The sequence below is a fragment of the Telmatherina bonti genome (genome assembly GCF_933228915.1).
Source record: "Telmatherina bonti genome assembly, chromosome: 22".
NCBI lineage: Eukaryota > Metazoa > Chordata > Actinopteri > Atheriniformes > Telmatherinidae > Telmatherina > Telmatherina bonti.
Window position 1 is genome coordinate 19,041,266 of NC_136631.1, and position 19,023 is coordinate 19,060,288.

Below are 19,023 nucleotides of genomic sequence, written 5' to 3' on the forward strand. Positions count from 1 at the left end.
CCCAAGAACCTTACACAAACATCAATAAACAAATCAAATTTGTAAACTTCCTACATGAAAAGGATACCGATTCTAATACCTTACTTGATAAGTCACAAATAAAACTACAAAAAAATGAGAATCCTCCACTTGGTTTTACCCAGTTATCTAATCAGTGAAGTCCCTCACACATGAAATGAGAAAGGGCTGGGTTGGCCACTCCCAAACATTTATCCTACAAGCTGAATGCAAACAATGAACAATGTTGAATATTAATAGTGTGAATACTGCAACACCATACCAACACAAACAACCCGGCATAGTCAGTGTGGCAAGGTTACATGGCAGAAAAGGAAAAATGAAGTTAAAAGAACAAATATGTTCACATAAATAACAAAACAGTACAGTCTCGCTCCCCTTGCTACAAGACCATATAATTTTATTCTTAGATTTCAGAAGACAGCAAGGCCATGGACAAAACCACTGGTACATGTTGACTTAAAGCAACACACACACATTCAAACCATCTCACTATGAGCAGGCAAACAAAAGGAACTGAAATGTTTCTGATTGTGAAGAATAATTTCCACAAAATGTATTTTACATGTACATGAATACACTACTTCGTGATTCATGTTCTTACGATTAAAGTAAAGTTGCAATGTAATACATTTCATGTCTTTACAATAAAACTGTCACATATTGTGATGAAGTCCCATTTTTTTATTTGGTGGAGCTCTATTCTTTAATATATTTTAGATAATTTTGGTAACATTTTACAATACGGGCCACAAAATTTGCTTCGTTACTCAGAAACTACTGAGGAACGAATAAGGGACCGATGACTCAATGATTAACAAAGACACGTGTTCCCGTCACATCAGATCGATTAGCTACTGATTAGTGGAAGGTAATGTAATGAGCAGTTAATCATAAAAAGGCAAAAACCTTATCAGACTAATGATTCATTAATGATTACCTAAGCTTTGTATTCCCGTCACAAAAGGGTTGTTTTATTATTGCTGAATGACATTAGTCATGACTTTTTCTTTAATTTTAAAAGTAAGAGACAACTAATTCAATAATCAATAAACGTTTAATGAGTTCATATTTGATTAGTCTCTTACCTTTTTAATGGTAACAGGTTCAGATGTACCTAGTAAATAACAGAACCAAATCTGTAACAACTCCTTTTAAAATATTTTTTCCTCCTGATCAGCAAACACTCAAGTAGAAAGAGGATTTAAAATGAGTAGTTAATCATTACTTTACCATCAACTAATCAGTACCTAAGAGGTATATGAGCAACACTAAAGAGGTATATGAGCAACACTAATAAGATATCTCATCAAGTTAAGAAATTACACACATTTTCTATACCCAAAATGGTGCTTCCTTCTGACAGTAAATGCCATAATAATGTTATACTCTTTATTAGTTCAACATCATTTATCAAACAATCAGTTCTAAGAATGTTTCTTTGTATTTGTTGCAATTGAATAAAGACAGCAACTGACCTTGCATTTTGAATACTTAAAATAAAAAAAGAAAATATATCAAAGCAAAGATTTGTAAAAATAAAGCAACTGATCACACATCAACATTTCTTTCTTACATATATTTATAGCACATGCAGATATCGTGTAGCAAACGTCCAAGTGTGCCATCCTTGTGCTCATTTGCCAGCCAGTGTGTCCATTCAATGTAGGACAGATGTTTCTTCAGCATCTCTTCTGTTTGGTTTCCCTGCATTCTCTCACCTGTGACTTGTATGTTGACCAGGCCTGCTCAATGTTTTGGGTATGTGCTCCTGTGTCTAGGATAACAAAGGAATGACTGGTTTACAGAAAAATTTATAAATCTGTGGTTGGTCAGATTGTTCATGTACACCCCACATTGGTCAGTTATGATGGTGGACCCCTGTCGAACGTGTTGCCTAATAACTGGGATAGGGCACTGTCACGATCTCTTTTCAAACTAATCTTAGCATGGGTCTTCGCCTGCTGTCCCTTTATACCCAGCACCCCAAAGACCCCATTCTCCTCCACCAGGTCCCTCCAAATCTTCCTCTTCCATACTGAAAAACATAAATGCAAAGTTATATTACACACACACACACACACACACACACACACACACACACACACACACACACATACATATACATATATATTGTGATGGCCCCACCACTACTTTAACTTTATCCCAAGCCTTTGCAAGTGCTGTCGTCACACCTGGGTCCAGTGTGCTCTGCCACTCTTTAAAATCTCCACCTAGCCTGAGCTTGGTGTGTCTCCAAGGCTTGAGCTGGGAGATCACCCTAAGTCTGTGCAAGCGTGGCACTTCATGGTTTGGTTTGGTTTGTTTGTTCCTATTTTAGTTTGTTTCGGTAATATATCTATTTTACTAATGTTTCTTCAATAAAGGTCATTTTTGTGTTGAAATCATGAAATCACACCACTGCCTGTTTGAACAGTTTTGTTCTGGAAAAAAACAATACAATCATTACCATCAGCGCTACCACATACCTGAACAGTATATCTCAAACCTATTAGCATGTTGAGCTTTTATACAAAACCATACCTCCCAGTCATATGCAATACCAGCTGCATTTTATGCCCTATGAGCAATATTGCTTTACTGTATACAATTGCTCTGTGTGTTTGCTGTGTGTGTGTGTGTGTGTGTGTGTGTGTGCATGTGTGAATTCATGTTTTAGATATGAGAGGTGAATTGCTTTTCATTTGTTTCAAATGAGCCATTCTTACTACTATTTTTTATTCTTTCCTGAAATTGGTTTTAAAGCACACTTAAATTTTGTTGTTGCTATATCTGTATATACTGAAAATAATGACTTCAAAATTATTTTTAAATCTTTACCCCCAGGTTATAGTTACATTAAATATCTGACACTGTCTTCTGTCCTCAGCAATAATCTAACTGGAATTTGCAAAAAACTCACGATGTGTATGTTACGACCCGTTATCAGGGGTAAGAAAAGGCACAACAAAGTATTGCGGACAAAACTAATCCAGCAGTTAAACCAAAACAAAACAGTGGTGCCGGTGGCAACATCCCAGGTTTTTTTGGGCTGTAGGAACTGCTGAAGATAAAAAAAACAAACAAACAAAAAAAAAACCCCCATAACTTTTGGAAAACAAAAAACACCAGAAGCTTACAAAGTAGCAGTTCCAAAAAACTAAATAAATAATCGACAGTAAACCCAACATAGGTTATTCCAATAACTCAATAACCAGTTGAATAGAAAAAAAGTACAAAAGAAAAAAACAGAGATCTTAACCAGGCAGTCAGAATCTACACAAAGCAGGAATGTCCTGCTGGGAACGCCTCCCACAGAGTCAAATACATTTCACAAACGTAGGATACTTCCAAGCACAGGTTACATAAATTGTCACAAACTAAACAACATTTTCTACCACCTAACCTAAAGCAAAACTCCATCACCAAAATGCCAAGGTGAGGGGGACAACCGCCAGCAACAGACAGCTGCCTCCCCCTGATGGCAGATGTCTGCAGGAGCTTTTCATTTCCTGGATGAGGATGGCTTGCTCCTGGAATGGCCAACCGTCAACCAATCGGAGGAGGGGAGGTGAAGGCGAGTCCGTGACAACTACTCCTGAACCAGGGAGCAGAACTGGCATTTGCATCCATTACGAGCTTTAGGTGTAGTCCAGCTCACAGGTGCTCGTGACAGTGTAATGTTCAATAAATCTGTTTTAATGTTAAAAAAATGTTAACTCGAAACACGGTCATGCAATGCAGACGTGATTTCTAACACATCATCTACTATAATCTATGAAATAATTGAAAATTTGCAGCAGTGAATGTTACCCAACTAAGAAATATTCATTCATTCATTTATTCTCCAAACTGCTTAGTCCGATTAAGGGTCACGGGGGAGCTGAAGCCCATCCCAGCAGCCTTTGAGAAGCGAGATACACCCTGGACAGGTTGCCAGTCCATTGCAAGAAATACAGCAATGACATAAAAAGATAAATTAGAGAAAGTGAGGAAACCTTACTTTACTTATCAAGATGTTAAAGTGTCCTGCAAAGGTTTTGTCCTATGGTTTGTCAGTCAATCAGACAAGAGCTTTAAACTTCATCCAGCAGCAATAAGGCCTCTTCCACCCAAATCATAGACAAGAAGCTAAAGGCTAAAGACTGTTTCCAAGCAGCATTATGTTCCCGTGACTACAGCTGCACATATTATTCAAAGTTTAAGGTCCATGGCACTGAAACCAACCTCTGTGGACGTTATCACATGAGAAAACTGATAACGAAAATAAGAGACTGAGAATACAAACGGTAACCACAGAGCCCACAACATTTGATGGTTGTTTAATGGTATTTACATTTTTTAATTTGTATTTATTTGTTTACCTGACCTGGGGCTGCAAAGACATTAAAAGTGAACTCCACAGTGAAGGTACATCTGTGTCAGATTGCATCATCTTTCTCTGTTTGAGTCCAAGTGGACTTCATGGAAAATAACCAAGATGGACACAACTGTAAAAAAAAAGAGACTGGAATTTACAACAATGCATACTGAGAAGCTACAATGCTTCTGGGAGGATCAGACAAAACTCTAAAACAAAATGGAGGTTGGGCAACTAGCTTGATAAAACCTACCCCCTGCCATGCTATGTTTGCATATGTTTTAACATTAATTTATCTAGATTAGCCATGTGGGAACAGAAATCCAAGATTACACTTTGGTCTATGTTAACAGAGTCAGTTAAACCAGTAAACCAGCTTTTTTAAATATCTTCCAGGCCCGTTTCATTATTATTATTTTTTTAATTATTCTGTTGAACAATATAGTTCAAAAGCCTGATTTTCACTGGTTAATTTTCAGTAAATTTTATTATTGTTAGTTTTGTCAGTGTAAAGTTATTTTAGTGACTTAGGACTGTTTTTTCCAGTGAGATCCCAACTATTTTGTCTATTATCTATTAACTATTTTTGCTAACAATCGGTGCGCAGGCAATTGTTCACAAGCTAACTGCTGAAGACATTAACAGAAAAAGAGACAAATGCTCACAAACAATCATAGTTTGAGTTTTGGTGCTGATGTATTGATATGTGTGTCACATTTTTCCTGACATGGGAAACAGATTGTAGAAACTAGCGGGTGCTGTATGGATCTGACCTGCTGCAGGGTGTTCCAGAGAAAGGACCAAACCAGATGTCTTCCCTTTTAAGATTTATTGAAGGTGCTCAGATTCAAGGTTTCGGATATATGTGCGGTTCTAGGAAAATACAGAAAAAAAGAAGGAAGACCTAAATATAAAGGTATACAACAAATAAGGCACATACCTATAATAGAGTAAATGAGCAACGCCTTCCATGTACTGAAATAAACTAAAAATACAGACAAAAATACAGCACGACATACACACCAAAAACACACCTGGACGGATCAGGGATAAGTGTTTGGAAGCTAACTGCATCACATATCTACCACTAGGCACGCCAATTGATGGCGTAATTAGCTGGTAAAGATACACAAGAAGAAACATTTTTTACTCCATTAGAACAAACTGAACATGCCACTTATGTTTTATGTACACGCCCATGACACCAAAACACCCTGAGAGTCCAGTAACCACTGCAGCCTGGAGAATGGGGTGGGCCTGGATATTGGGTGGGGTTGGATGTCCAACGGGCATGGTTAGATGTCAAATGGGTGGGATTGGATGTCAAGTGGGTGAAGTTAGGGTTAGAATTAGGGTTAGGGTGAATCCAATCAAAATGTTGAGAGAGAATATCCAGCCCCGCCTCATTCTCCAGGCTGCAGCCAAGACCCTCTCTGATAGTCCGAGACAGGGAACAAACAACTGAACATGTAATCTAACTTACTGCAGTTTCTCCGCTCACACTCACTCTCCGCTCACACAAACACAGGCGCAACCGGGTCGCACGGGGCTGAACCTGAATTCCGACTGGCTTCTGTATAAGAGTTATCAGTCTCTAGGCAGAATTAGCTGAGTGGCAGGGTCTTTTCTACACAGATCCTTTGTTACTCTGTGGCTTGCAGTCTGTTTGCACTGCTGATCTAAAACGCTCACGACATTTGGTGCTGCAGGGCAAGGGTGTAAGGGAAACAATTACAAACACCCCCCAAGGCTACTGGAAGGCTGAATTTTGGCATGTCATTGTGTTCATTTCAAACATGCCTAGGGGATTAGGATGATTAAATTATTTTCTGGCAGAGTACTACACCCCAAGTTCTTTGGAAATGAAACAGACACGTAGAATCTAAATGCAATGTTTTGTGGGATATTTTGGCTGGTTTTATCCAAATTTTAGTTGGTTGAATTAGACAACTGAACTTCTGGTCTTGGTCCTAAAACACATTTTACGTATTATATTAAAGGCATTTTGAGCTGTAGCTGCTTGGTGGGAAGCTGCCACTTTGGAGTGTTGGAAAGTTCACTTGTGTGTCACATGGTCATATGTATGCAACTGTATGAAGAAGTGTGTCAAGTCTGCATTTTGTATGCCAGAAAGCTGATAGCAGAGGCATTTTGTTTGTTCAGAGCTGGTTTTTCCAGTTTCAATAACGTTACTTCATTAACACCTCTCCCAGAGCACTGTCTTCCTTTGTAATCTAGAAGTAATCCATGTGTCCTTAAGATGCAGGTGGACCATTAATTCTTTACCAGATCAGTGCAACACTTCACGCACTCTATCTTCAGGTTTTTTGTCCAAAGAGTAAACTAGTTTTTCCTCTTTCATGAAATGTGGCCAAATGTTATGATTGGAAAAGATCCTTGCAGTAAATGGTGGCATCAGCAACATGCATGGCACTTCCGGCAGCTGCCACAGGCCGCCATAGCCTGCTGGAGCAGTTGCGGCAGGCTACCATGAGATGGTTAAAATGTCATAACCAAAGATATTTACAGTGACACAATATTGATCGCTTGGAGCTGTATATGTTTTGACAGTGCTGGAGCAGATCTTTACAATCTTCAGTTGATTGAATGTAGAGATAAAATAATGTTAGAGTTAGAATAATGTTAAAACCAGATGACAACAGTAATAAAAACATTAATGTAATTTTATTCATAACCTTGGCTTGTATTTGCATCATAAATGTATGTATAGGGATTTATAAGCTATCAAGCATATTTTAGCCTATATATAGGTTAATAATACTCCCCTTAGCTCATCATTATTCTAACAATGCTGTTTTATCTCAACAAATCTTTTTTACTCCACTTTATGCAAGAAACATTGCATTCCCGCAGCCCTTAACAACCTGTACAAGTAGTTCCCACTGCCTGCCACAACCTACCTGCACAGTCAAGACATAGCTGCTTTTGTTTGTGAAAACTATTGTTGTTAGAACCATTTAAAGAATACTTTAATACTTTGGTTTTCCAGTGATTGGCATTATTAAAGTGTAATTACTAATTACTTAACCTTTAATTAGGCTAATTTAAAAAATGTGCTGCTGTTTTCTGACTTTGATTTCAGATTATTAAATGATTATATTTTATATGCTTCACTAATTACAATATGGGTTTAAAATGCTATTTATGCTCACACTTTTGTAAAGATTATATTATTTTATCCTGTTATTTACACTATATTTTTGCTGTTGTGTTCATAGCTCTAATTTAAATGGTCTTTTTGTATTTGTATCTTGTTTCAATTTATTTGCCATGTGTTGTATGTAATGTCTTGTCTCCATTTTTTTTTTTTTTTTAATTAACTGTAGCCCATTTACCCACACAGGAACTATATGATGGAAATGAGCTCTTAGCTAACTCTATCCCTGTACCTGTCAAATAAACAATAAAGTAAAGTAAACAGAAACATAGCATGGGTATATTTACAGCAGCAATTCTCTAGTGCGGGAATATTGAACTAAATATGAATAATAACTTTAAATGTATCATCATATCATTGCTGTACAATAAAAAATACAAAACTAAGTACAATAAGGTCTAAAAATATCTTTATTTGAGCAATTTTTCCCGTGAAAAGCAAAAGATCAAGTCATATGTTTTGTACATTTATACAAAAAAATGACTGTTGCCAACACGTGTTTTCAGCATTATTAATTAACAGTAGAACAAATCAAAACATTAATTGAAAGCAACACATATTCAAAAAAAAAAAAATCCTACACCAAATTACTGTAACCTTTTTTACAGGATATGAGCTATTACTGCAATTTGAGGGAAGTTGTTAACTCATTTATAAGGTCAGTTTTCCCTTCCACAGTCGGTGCACAAAATGTTGTCACGGTGGGTAAGGAAACCACGCCCCACCAGTGACACCGAGCACTGCACACAGGTGAAACACTCGCTGTGCCACTGCCGTTCCTCAAAGGAGATATATTTGGCACCTGCCAGACCTGCACACAACAAACAAGTATCCAAATTTTTGCACATAATGTATAATTGCTACACTGCCATCCATGGAGCTAACATTTTCCTAACAGATACAAAATAAGAAAAATAAAGAGAGATGGCATAAGAGTGAAAGGAAACATGCAGTGACTTACTAGTAATGGACTTTGCACAGCCCACACACTTCTTTGCATACAGGTTGCTGAAACACTCCAGGCAATAGGGGTAATTTTCTCTGGATGTGAAACGTTGCCCAGTTAGCTGCTTCCTGCAGCTGATGCAGAGGAAGCATTCACGATGCCAAGGCTTGTCCTGGTATGTCACTCCTCCGGTTGTGATGGCCTAGTCGTTACAGATGACCAGGCAAATTTAATGTAAGACAAAGGTATCCCATCTGTCATAAAATGTATTGCTAGGAGTCATAGTGTGAGTGACTTATTGCATGGTGCTAGAGTCAGTGGAATTTAATGCTCTGGTCAGTACATTTAAGCCTACCTTTTTACAGGCACAGCACTGATATGCAAATTGTTTCTCAAAGCAGGACACACAAAAGTAGCCAGTGTCTTTGTGGATAAAGGACTTGGTTCCTATTGGCTGCTGGCAACGATGGCACAGGAAACAGGTCTCATGCCAGCTGTTCCCCTTGTATTCCATTTTGCGGGAGCCTGGCACACAGGACAAGAGCAGCTTAGTCAGCATATGGTACCCTGATGACAGAAAAAAGTGCTCCCAAAATAACCCCTCTTTGTAGCAATAGGATCATGCAATCTAGATATATTTGGACATATGTCTCAGAAAAGAAAATATGCTAAAATATATATGCTAAATATGGCATGTGTTTTGGTGAAAGTTGTGCTCTCCAACAGCATTTGTCTTGTGCATGCAAAAGATATAGTGGCCAACAGATGCAAAGGTATTTTATGTACACAAACAGGCTGCATATGTAAACAGAAATGCTAGCAGGAACAGTTGCAACAAATAGAAAAGTGCTACAAATACAAAAACAAGCTGCCAAAACAGAAATGTGATGCAACTAAACTAAAACAACTGCAAGAATAAAATGTTCAATAAAATGTTAAATAAAACTTTTTGTTATGGTTTTCCTTCAGTTCCGACAAGTATGTCCTGTTTTAGAACAAAAAAATAGCAGCTAATTACATTCATTCAGCCATAGACCTAAATAAATACGTACTAGTATGTTCTGCATTGAGCTACAAGACCCTGACATCTGGAAATACTATCAAACTCTATCACAAGAGAGTATTTCCACGTAGCTGCATTTGCATAGCTGGGATGCACGCCAGGTTTGAAGATGTGCACGTTGAATCTATGTGGACCTACAAAGAACTCACTATGGCTACAGCATAACCAACCTGACAAAGATGCCATGTGAATATAACCGTAAAAACACCATAACAACACATTCCAAATGAGTAAGCAATGTTACAAACATTCATGCATGCTTTTGAGGATATAAGAATGCATCCAAGTTATAACAGGTTGTATTTCTTTGGTATGATACCACAAGATATCACAAGAATGTGCTCCAGATATACAAGTTTTACACAAAGTTAATTTTACCCTGATTCCAATTTTGGGAGGATTTGTAGCTTGTGAACAATGGGTCATTCACAGACTCCAGTGAGGAAACGATCAATTTATATGTGTTCAATTTCAGTTTTAGCTGGAATTAATATATTGAAAAGCTGTTGTGAAACTATTTGAAAAACTCTTCAATAGATCATGTTGTCTCTTAGATATCATTGCCCTCTATCATTTGTAACAATTAGAGAACTTTATATGAGAGAAAACTGTGCCTTTGGGTGAGGAGGCCTTCAAGAGACAAGAACTGGAAAAAATGTTTCAGACGTTACAAGAGATGAAGCAATGATATATACAAGAAAGACAATAAAGTTCTTTTTTGTTTACCTTTCAAACATTGAAACATATTTTCATTGACTCCACAAATGAATTATGAATCAGTATATGATGTTTTTTTGTGATGTTTAAAAGCAGAAAGTTAATTCCGCACCTTGGAAACAGTTGTCAAAGAAACAACTGCAAATAGGTTTTAATAGTCCTTTTTACTGGGACTGTTTCTCAGCCGCTATTTCCAAGACTGATTATTATTATTATTATTATTAATAAATATAGCAACATATTGTGATATACATTTTAGGTCTTGTACAGTTAGATTAATTCCTGTATACCTGGCATGATGGTTTTCTTGCAGGTGCAGCACTTGGACGAGTAATCCTGTGCATAGCACTCAGTGCAGAGCAGTAAATCCTCTTTGGCAGCAAAGGCCTTCTCTACAAGTGAGCGGCCACACTTTGCACACTGGAAACACTGTTCGTGCCAATGACGATCCTTATAGGAAAGGTCCTGCAAATATTTATTTAATTTAAAAACAGCTCTCAAAGTAAAATAGTTAACACTGATTTAGACTTTGATTTAGATCTATAACAGGCTTAAACCAGCAGGAATTGTTTACAGTTAATGTTATTTAAAGCAATGGCACACATTCCTGATGGAGAAGGCATCACAATAACTGTGGTCCCTTACCTTGGAATTACACCCAATAGGTAAAGAGCAGCCCTCACAGCAGTTGGCAAACAGGTTCTCATAACATTTTGTACAGTACTGTGTGTCCTCTTTCATTATGTACTTCTTCCCCAACAGTGAATCTTTGCAGTAATGGCAGTCAAGACGTTCACTGGACATCGCTTTATGTTTGTCTGTAGGTCAAGAACAGGAAGAGAAATAATAATAAAGAGTGATAAGAACAACAGTGAAAATATACCCCTGTGCAAAATTCTGAGTAGTTTTATACACTCTAAATTTAAGCAAAAGACAGAACTGAATTAAAGTAAGTTTTACCTCAGCTGATATGGAGCAAGAATGAGAGCAGAGTCACAAACACAGTGTGAGTGGTCCAGACACAGGGATGAGGCAGGGATGAAAAGGGGCCAGGCAGGATTATGGGGTAACAGCTAAAGGGCTCTTCTATAAATATGTGTCTTCTTATTAGTGGTAATCTCTGGAGAGACTGGATATACTCCACTGCTTCATTCTGCACCTTTTATGGCAACTCATGGGGCACACATCACTAAGCCTTTAAAGTGGTTTAATCTTTGTTGTTTTATCCTTAAAAATGCAAAGAAACAAAAAATATTACAATTCAAGGAAAAGTAAGTTGTTGAAGGAAATGGTAGCAACCATTCTGACGATGACATTGTTCAAATGGTAAATCTGTATCAAATAAATGCAACAGTTTGGACACTTGGTCCTCAGCAGAGACAGCCATTTGTCCTGACATGTGTGGATCCACTTGTGGCCTTTGTCAGCACCTACAACAGACACACAATTACAGATGGCTTGTAGGAGGTAAGTGCCAAAAGGTATGTGGTTGCCAGATACTGAACTATATTGCCCAGACCTCTCAGCAGCCATCAACAGTGCCTTGGCAACACTTGTGAAAGAAGACACTGTTGGAAATTGTGTTTGATCCACCCACAGTATAGAAAAGAGAAGAAGGAGAACTGTAGTTTCAATCTTGGACACCTTTCTGATCATGATACACCGCACCCTTATAGCTTAATGTGAATTTAGATCATGTGAACAATGTTTATCTCAGTTGCCGTTACCAATAAAGGGAACTCAATAAACATAAATCAATAAACATACTGTTTCTCTTTGTAAATGCTCAACTTCATCTTCATCTTTGACCTACTGTTTGGTTGACTAATTAGGTTTGGTCCATGTGCCCTTATCAACTTCCCCAAAGGACTGGGGTGGGGGACGTCTCCATAAAAATAGTCTGGGAAGACCACCAGGCAAGCCCACAGGCCTAATCCCTTACATGCACAAACAGGAAGGTCAATGAGAGGGATGAGGCTGTAGGAATACGAATCTGTGTTGATGAACGCTCTTCCCTTCAGCACTACTCCACTTTCCCATCGACTCCCTATGAAGAGATTCATGAAGAATTACCCCATGTGATGTATGTAATTGTGAAGAATCTAATTAGATTAAATTCCCATTCAGAGTTAAATTATTCTCCATATAATCATTTCTGGATCCACCAATGACGCTGGTATTGTATTTATGTTCCAAACAACCCCAAACCTCCAGGGTAAAATGTAAGGCTACCTTATTCTGATCCATGAGATGTGCAAATCTTTTAGCACAATAATTACATCTGATTTTAAAATGTTCAGATTTCTCCCCAATTCTAAGTAGGCAGATCTACTGGATTACACTGGGTAGCATTCTGTTGTGGATTAAACTACCAGCGTATAGAATCCTTTCACCCTCCTGGTGTCCAGATGAGTGACTGATAATCACAAAGCCATGCAGACCTTAAATAAACCCAGAATCAACAAGATGACAACTATAGTCACTGCCCCGTCTAATCTTTATTGTTATAAAGTTACACGTCTGTCATCCAGGCAGAGGAGGTGACCTATATTCTATATAAAACACAAACTCATCTTTTAGATTGTGTTGGCAAAGGAATGTCATGAACTTAAAACTGCACAACAGCAAAGCAGATTATCATTTTCTGTTTGGTGCTTGTTAATCTTCTACCACAGTGTCTTCCCTTTTATGACACAGCTATGGTTTGATTGTGATGGATGATGACAGGTGCTGATATTTGACGCCAGAATTATTAACTTCTTGCTCTGGAGCGCTTGGTTTCAAGTGAACACAATAACCACACTATGGGTTGCAGGAGGCAAAGAGTTTTAATGATCTCAGTCAACAATTGTACAAAACTTTAAACACCTCATAAACACAAATCTCTCACAGTTAAAAATTGCTGGCATTTGTTCGAATGAGAATTTGCGGTCTTGCAAACCTAAAATGACAGATTTTATTGATGGCTTTTTAAAGATGTGTTATGGTTTACCCAGGTACTCAAACTGTAGCGGGAAGGCATTTAATAGCACAAATGTCCAACCCACTTCTGAGGGCAAAGTTCAAAGATGGGGTTCTGTCTTGACTTCCACAAACATAATGGATCCTCCTCCCATCTGAACTTTGCCATTAATCCCCAACTAACAACGATGGATTATTTTCACCACGCACACACTTACCATGCTCTTGGACTTGTAGTGTTGAAAGGAGGAGCTTGACAAAGATGTGTTGCCTCTGCATGGTGATGGAGACGACTGTAAATACCAGAGTGCCACCGGGGATATGGTGTAACTAACAACAGCCGCAGGATTGAGGCGTAACCCCCACAACACCCTCGGTTCCCTCTCATCAATCACTTATCAAGGCTTTTGGATAACTATTTATAGCCATGCCTGCATTTCATGGAACTGTTGTAGAGTTGTAGATGGGCTCTTGATTTAGGGGAATTGATGAGAAGTTGTTTTTTTAGTTTTATTTTTCCTTTTAATGTTAAATTTTAACATTTTTATTTGATGAAGAGTGATATACATGATACAAAATACTTATAAACAATAACAACAACAAGAACTGAAGGATGACGTGCACACACGATGCCCGGTTCACATTTCTGCCTGCCCCCTCATGTATGCATTCCTAGAGTCGGCCTTGGACTAGGGTAAAATAATATCACTGAAACACTGTTTGAGATGACGTTATGTCTTTCAGGCCCACTTTTACCCATGCACAGTTTAAATTCACAAAAATGAGCCAACTTAATGTAAGAAACAATTCTTAAAAAACGGAAAATTCAGACATATCTGAATTTTCTTATACTATTGTTATAATAGTTTGCCAGTGTAGTAAAATAATTATAGTTGGTAAAATTTCCTGAAATAAGAAAAAAAATAAATAATGAAAAAATAAAGAGTCAGGATTTGATGTTTCGTGTTTTCTTTAGTTCCAGGTTTCCTGTTTTTTAGTTTGTAGTTTTCCTGGTTTAGTTCCTTGATGTCCAGTTTCCTGTATTGCTGTCCTATTAATTAGCTCACCGGGATGCATAAGTTAAGTCATTCCACCTGTGTCTCTTTCTGTTTATGTGTATATATACAGCTTGGTTTCTGTTTCTAGTTGCTGGATCATTGTGTTAGACTATGTTTCCCTTGTTAGTTTTGCCTTAAGTTTGTTCCTAGATTAAAACCTTTTAGTTCTGCATCTCTGGCTCCCTTCTCCTGCATTTAAATCCACACCTCTACCACCACCACTCTTGACATAAAGGCTTTACATAAATGCTGCCTGTCACAGAAAGAGTCACCACCTTTGAAAATAAGATTCTAAACAAGAGCTAATTTCTTAATATCATTAGGTATGTTGTCATGGTAGGATTGAGAATTCATTTTCTAAAATGATTGCAACTTCTTCTTGCATTTATTCATATCTTTTATTTTCTTTTTGGTAACATCAGACCCCTACACCTGAAACAACACATTTGGCAAAACACAATGATTTGGAAAACAACAAACACCTCCCTGATTATTTCTGTAGACTGGTAGAACTTGTGTATATCTGACTCATCCACCCAAAACACACATTTATCCTACTCTGTGCACTTTTTGTTCTTCTGGGACAATAACAAAATCTAGTTAAACGCCACGGTCCGATGCACATCCAGGTGGAAAGGAAGCCACAACGCATGGTTGTTGTGGAAAAAAAAAAAAAAAAAAAAAAATATATATATATATATCTCCTTACCTTGCTCCCTCTTCCGAAAACTGATGATGCCCCATCATTCACTTCACCAAATTCAGAACATAAGTCTGGATTAAATTAAACATAATGTAAACATGTAATGTAAACATGTAAATATGTAAACCTGTGAGAAGGTCTCAAATTACCACAAAAGAACAAACAAAAGCAGCTCATCAAATTAGTCACTTTTGACGTGACCTTCTCTTTCAAGCCAGATTAATCGTCATTTTTTTCAAGGTCAAATCCACCAACAAGGGATATTTTGGAAACTCTTTTTGCAGTGTAACTGCTCTGCACAATGTTGTGTAGACATTCACAAAGGTGCAATGTAACATGTGATGTGAAGAATTCTCAACATGAATAAATATTATTCCTTTTTGTAGCATGGATTCTTGTCTGCTGAGAGACTGAGGGTGTCATATACCTTCAGAGTACTTAATATGGCAGCACTCTGCCCTTTACATGAGCAGACTTGGTTCTATCAAAATGCTTCACTTAAATATTTATATTTTCCCTCCAGGTCGGGGGTCAGGTCCTGCCTCAAGTGGAGGAGTTTAAATATCTCGGGGTCTTGTTCACGAGTGAGGGAAGGATGGAGCGCGAGATCGACAGACGGATCGGTGCGGCGTCTGCAGTAATGCGGACTCTGCGCCGGTCTGTCGTGGTGAAGAAGGAGCTGAGCCAGAAGGTGAAGCTCTCGATTTACCAGTCGATCTACGTTCCTGCCCTCACCTATGGTCATGAGCTGTGGGTCGTGACCGAAAGAACGAGATCTCGTATACAGGCGGCTGAAATGAGTTTCCTCCGCAGGGTGGCCGGGCTCTCCCTTAGAGATAGGGTGAGGAGCTCGGTCATCCGGGAGGGGCTCAGAGTAGAGCCGCTGCTCCTTCGCATCGAGAGGAACCAATTGAGGTGGCTCGGGCATCTGGTCAGGATGCCTCCTGGACGCCCCCCTGGTGAGGTGTTCCAGGCACGTCCCTCTGGGAGGAGACCCCGGGGAAGACCCAGGACACGCTGGAGGGATTACATCTCTCGGCTGGCCTGGGAACGCCTCGGGATCCCCCCCGCAGGGTTGGCAAATGTGGCTGGGGAGAGGGAAGTCTGGGCTTCCCTGCTTAGGCTGCTGCCCCCGCGACCCGACCCCGGATAAGCGGCAGAAGATGGATGGATGGATGGATTTTCACTCAAACCTGAATTTCCTCCTGAGGTACCACTTCAACACATTGTGTTCCACTTAATGAGAAGTGAAGTGGAACACAACTTAGCCCCAGTACCACTTGTCAAGATTATTGAATGCTTGGTACTCTTTGTGCCTGCTCAGGTAACAAGCCAGGCATGCATGTTCTACCCAAAAATGTGGTTTCTTCACTTTAAAGTGCCTCCGCCACTCAAAGTACTTGAGATACATTTCTTCATTTTTGTCTAGAAGCATCAAATGTTCTGTCAGTTCCTTGGGTGAGTTGAAATCATTCACATGTATGAAGGCATCTCCTTGAATAAAGTTCTCGTAGTTCTTCCGCGTTGTACCAAGAACCACCGGCACTGTGCCCAAAGAAAGAGGGTTGTACAGCTTTTCAGTAATATAGTCTTGGTGGACTGAGTTCTCAAAAGCCAAATAGAACTTACAGCTGGATATGATGGGGTTGAAATCATTGTCAGAGATGGGCTTACCAAAGGCGTGTCCATATGTATGGACCTCGATGTGATTTTTTAAATCATAGTAGTATTTCACCCGCCAATTGTTCTGATTCCAGTTGCTCACGATCCAGCAGACCAGCTTATCCTTTTTAGGTGGTACAAAGTCCTCATTAGTCTCTGAAGGTATCATCAACCCAGAAGGCACTTCAATGTCAGCATCCATACGATAATTGAGTGTAAGATTGAACAACTTTGCAATGCCAGGTAGATTAGACGAATGAGACGGTGACTCAAAGTTCATCCATATCCACTTCTGGAATGGTGGCCGCTGTAGTGTTGGTAGATTGGATAGATCACCAGAGATATCTCTGTGATGGATGAGAACACCATCAGATTTGTTGTAGAAGTTTCTGTCTGCTGTGATGAAGCAGCCCTCAATGTTGAAAAGAGAGCTGCAGACATTCAGATCACAGGTTTGTCCAAAGGGCCAAAGCCAGACAAGTAGAATGGTCATGCTTTTATTGCTCTTCAGGGAAGGGAGTGTCTTGACCTGTTCCGTGTAAATCGCTGATTCACTTGGGCCATAAAGCCAGCTGGTGGATGGCTTAAAATACATATAAAATAAAGTCACCAAACACCCCAAAATCAAGATACCAAGCAGAAGTGGCCGCAGGACTTTGTGAAGAGCTGTCGTTGACATGTTCTTTTCTGGAAATAATCTAAAAACAAGCAAAAATATGGTCATGATCAACAGAATTGAAAACCAAGTGTTGCAACTTTTTCCTGCCAAGTCTATACTTATCAAATGTTTATTTCCAATATGAATTCATCATGCTAAATTATGTATCATGTTTTCTAGAATATACCCAGTAGTTTCTTTAAATACCAACACCTGATCATCAGAAGATGTGTTAGAGGAATTGAGGAGGTCTTTAACCTTCCTCCGACCCACAAGTTGAGGTCCGCAGCCCCCCACAGATTCAGCTGGCCACCTCAACAATGGAAGCACAGAACTTAATCCTCTTTCACTTAATAGGGAGTGGGGTTGGAGTCTGCGGAATGGGTGTGTGCTCCATACTGCTCTGACAGCAGATGGAATTAAAAGAAAGGCTACTTAACTTTCCCCAGGGTCAAGAACCTCCCAAAGGGTCTGAGCTTTAGCTTTTACTGTTTAGCGTTTAGCGTTTACTGTGTGAGTGTAAAAGTGGGGACCTTCTTTGCAGTGTTGTGTTGTGAAGTAGGTGGGTTTGTGGCGTTGCCTTGTGGCTTCCAGTTTGGCTGTGCACTAAATGGAGCAAGTGATTGGCTCGGATGCTAACTGCTAACTTGACTACCAATTCCCATACAGATCTGAGACTGGCTGCCTAAAGAACAATATTAAATAAAAGGTTGTTCTATAATGACACCCTTGCCTCCTCATTTCATTCTGCTGAGGGACTCTGCTTAAGGTAAGGAACAATACAATAAATTAAATGTTACTTAATCATTAGTTTCCTGTTCATGAGTCAAACATTGGGTGTGTTGACAATAGTTGATTTGGAAAAAAAATAAATAGAATGAAATTTGTGTGATACTAAAGTTGGTTTTATAGCTCTGAACTTGGGTCAGTGGGATGTTTGCACAGCAGCTTCTATCTTGTTAGAATTTAGTAGATGTTAAATATTGATTCAGTAGATATAGTTCCTTAGTTTATCATAATTTTTTTTCTCGTATCTTAAATGTGTCACTTGGATCTTATACTTTGTGAATTCTTCCTCATTCAAGCTTTAAGCTGAGCACTATCTACCATTGCTAGAAAACTTGTTCAACTGGTTGGAAGGGACTTTACCTAACCGCATTATTCAAGAAGCAACTGCTGCAAAAGCTGAATCACATACAAACATTCATAGATTTTGTCACAAGAAAAAACACATATACAGAATTGTTCCTGATACACAAGTTAATGTCTACTCTGTCAAGACTATTACAATATGTCATTTCAGAGTCAACTTAAATGTCAAATTATTTTTAAAAATAACTGAACTAAAACAAGAACATACTTTTTTTTAATGAGAACATTGTGTTAACAACTTGTCACAAGCACAATGATTTCTGTATGTTAACACAAAACAAGCTTCTGTTGCAGGAAGTGTTTTAAAGATTAAAAAAAAAAAAAAAAAAAAAAAAAAAAAAAAAAAAAAACCCAAAAAAAAAAAAACTTACATTGGATGGTATTTAGTCTAATGTATTTCAATAGCTTTCATTTTGACTTTCTATCAGGATGTAAAATTCAAAAGTTAAATTAAAAACGAATAGCTAATTTGTATGTATTTGTGTGTTTCCACACTTATTTGCCGTTCTGTTTGTCAAAGCTGCCCATGTTCTATGTGCATATATTT

The 19,023-nt window shown here is 38.5% G+C and overlaps 2 protein-coding genes across 2 annotated transcripts; both read right to left on the minus strand.

The window, feature by feature from the left end:
• Positions 1-8,215: 8,215 nt before the first annotated feature.
• On the minus strand, positions 8,216-11,086 carry fhl5 (four and a half LIM domains 5; the record flags this gene model as incomplete). The annotated part of the gene is made up of 5 exons (XM_079261604.1): positions 8,216-8,367; positions 8,518-8,704; positions 8,858-9,027; positions 10,573-10,747; positions 10,928-11,086. 5 exons carry the CDS (start codon positions 11,084-11,086, stop codon positions 8,216-8,218), a joined length of 843 nt encoding a protein of 280 aa, XP_079117730.1.
• A 5,182-nt stretch (positions 11,087-16,268) lies between these two features.
• Positions 16,269-17,345, minus strand: LOC306772614 (4-galactosyl-N-acetylglucosaminide 3-alpha-L-fucosyltransferase 9-like; the record flags this gene model as incomplete). The annotated part of the gene is made up of 1 exon (XM_079262169.1): positions 16,269-17,345. The coding sequence occupies one exon, from the start codon at positions 17,343-17,345 to the stop codon at positions 16,269-16,271; it is 1,077 nt and encodes a 358-aa protein (XP_079118295.1).
• Between the last annotated feature and the right edge of the window lie 1,678 nt (positions 17,346-19,023).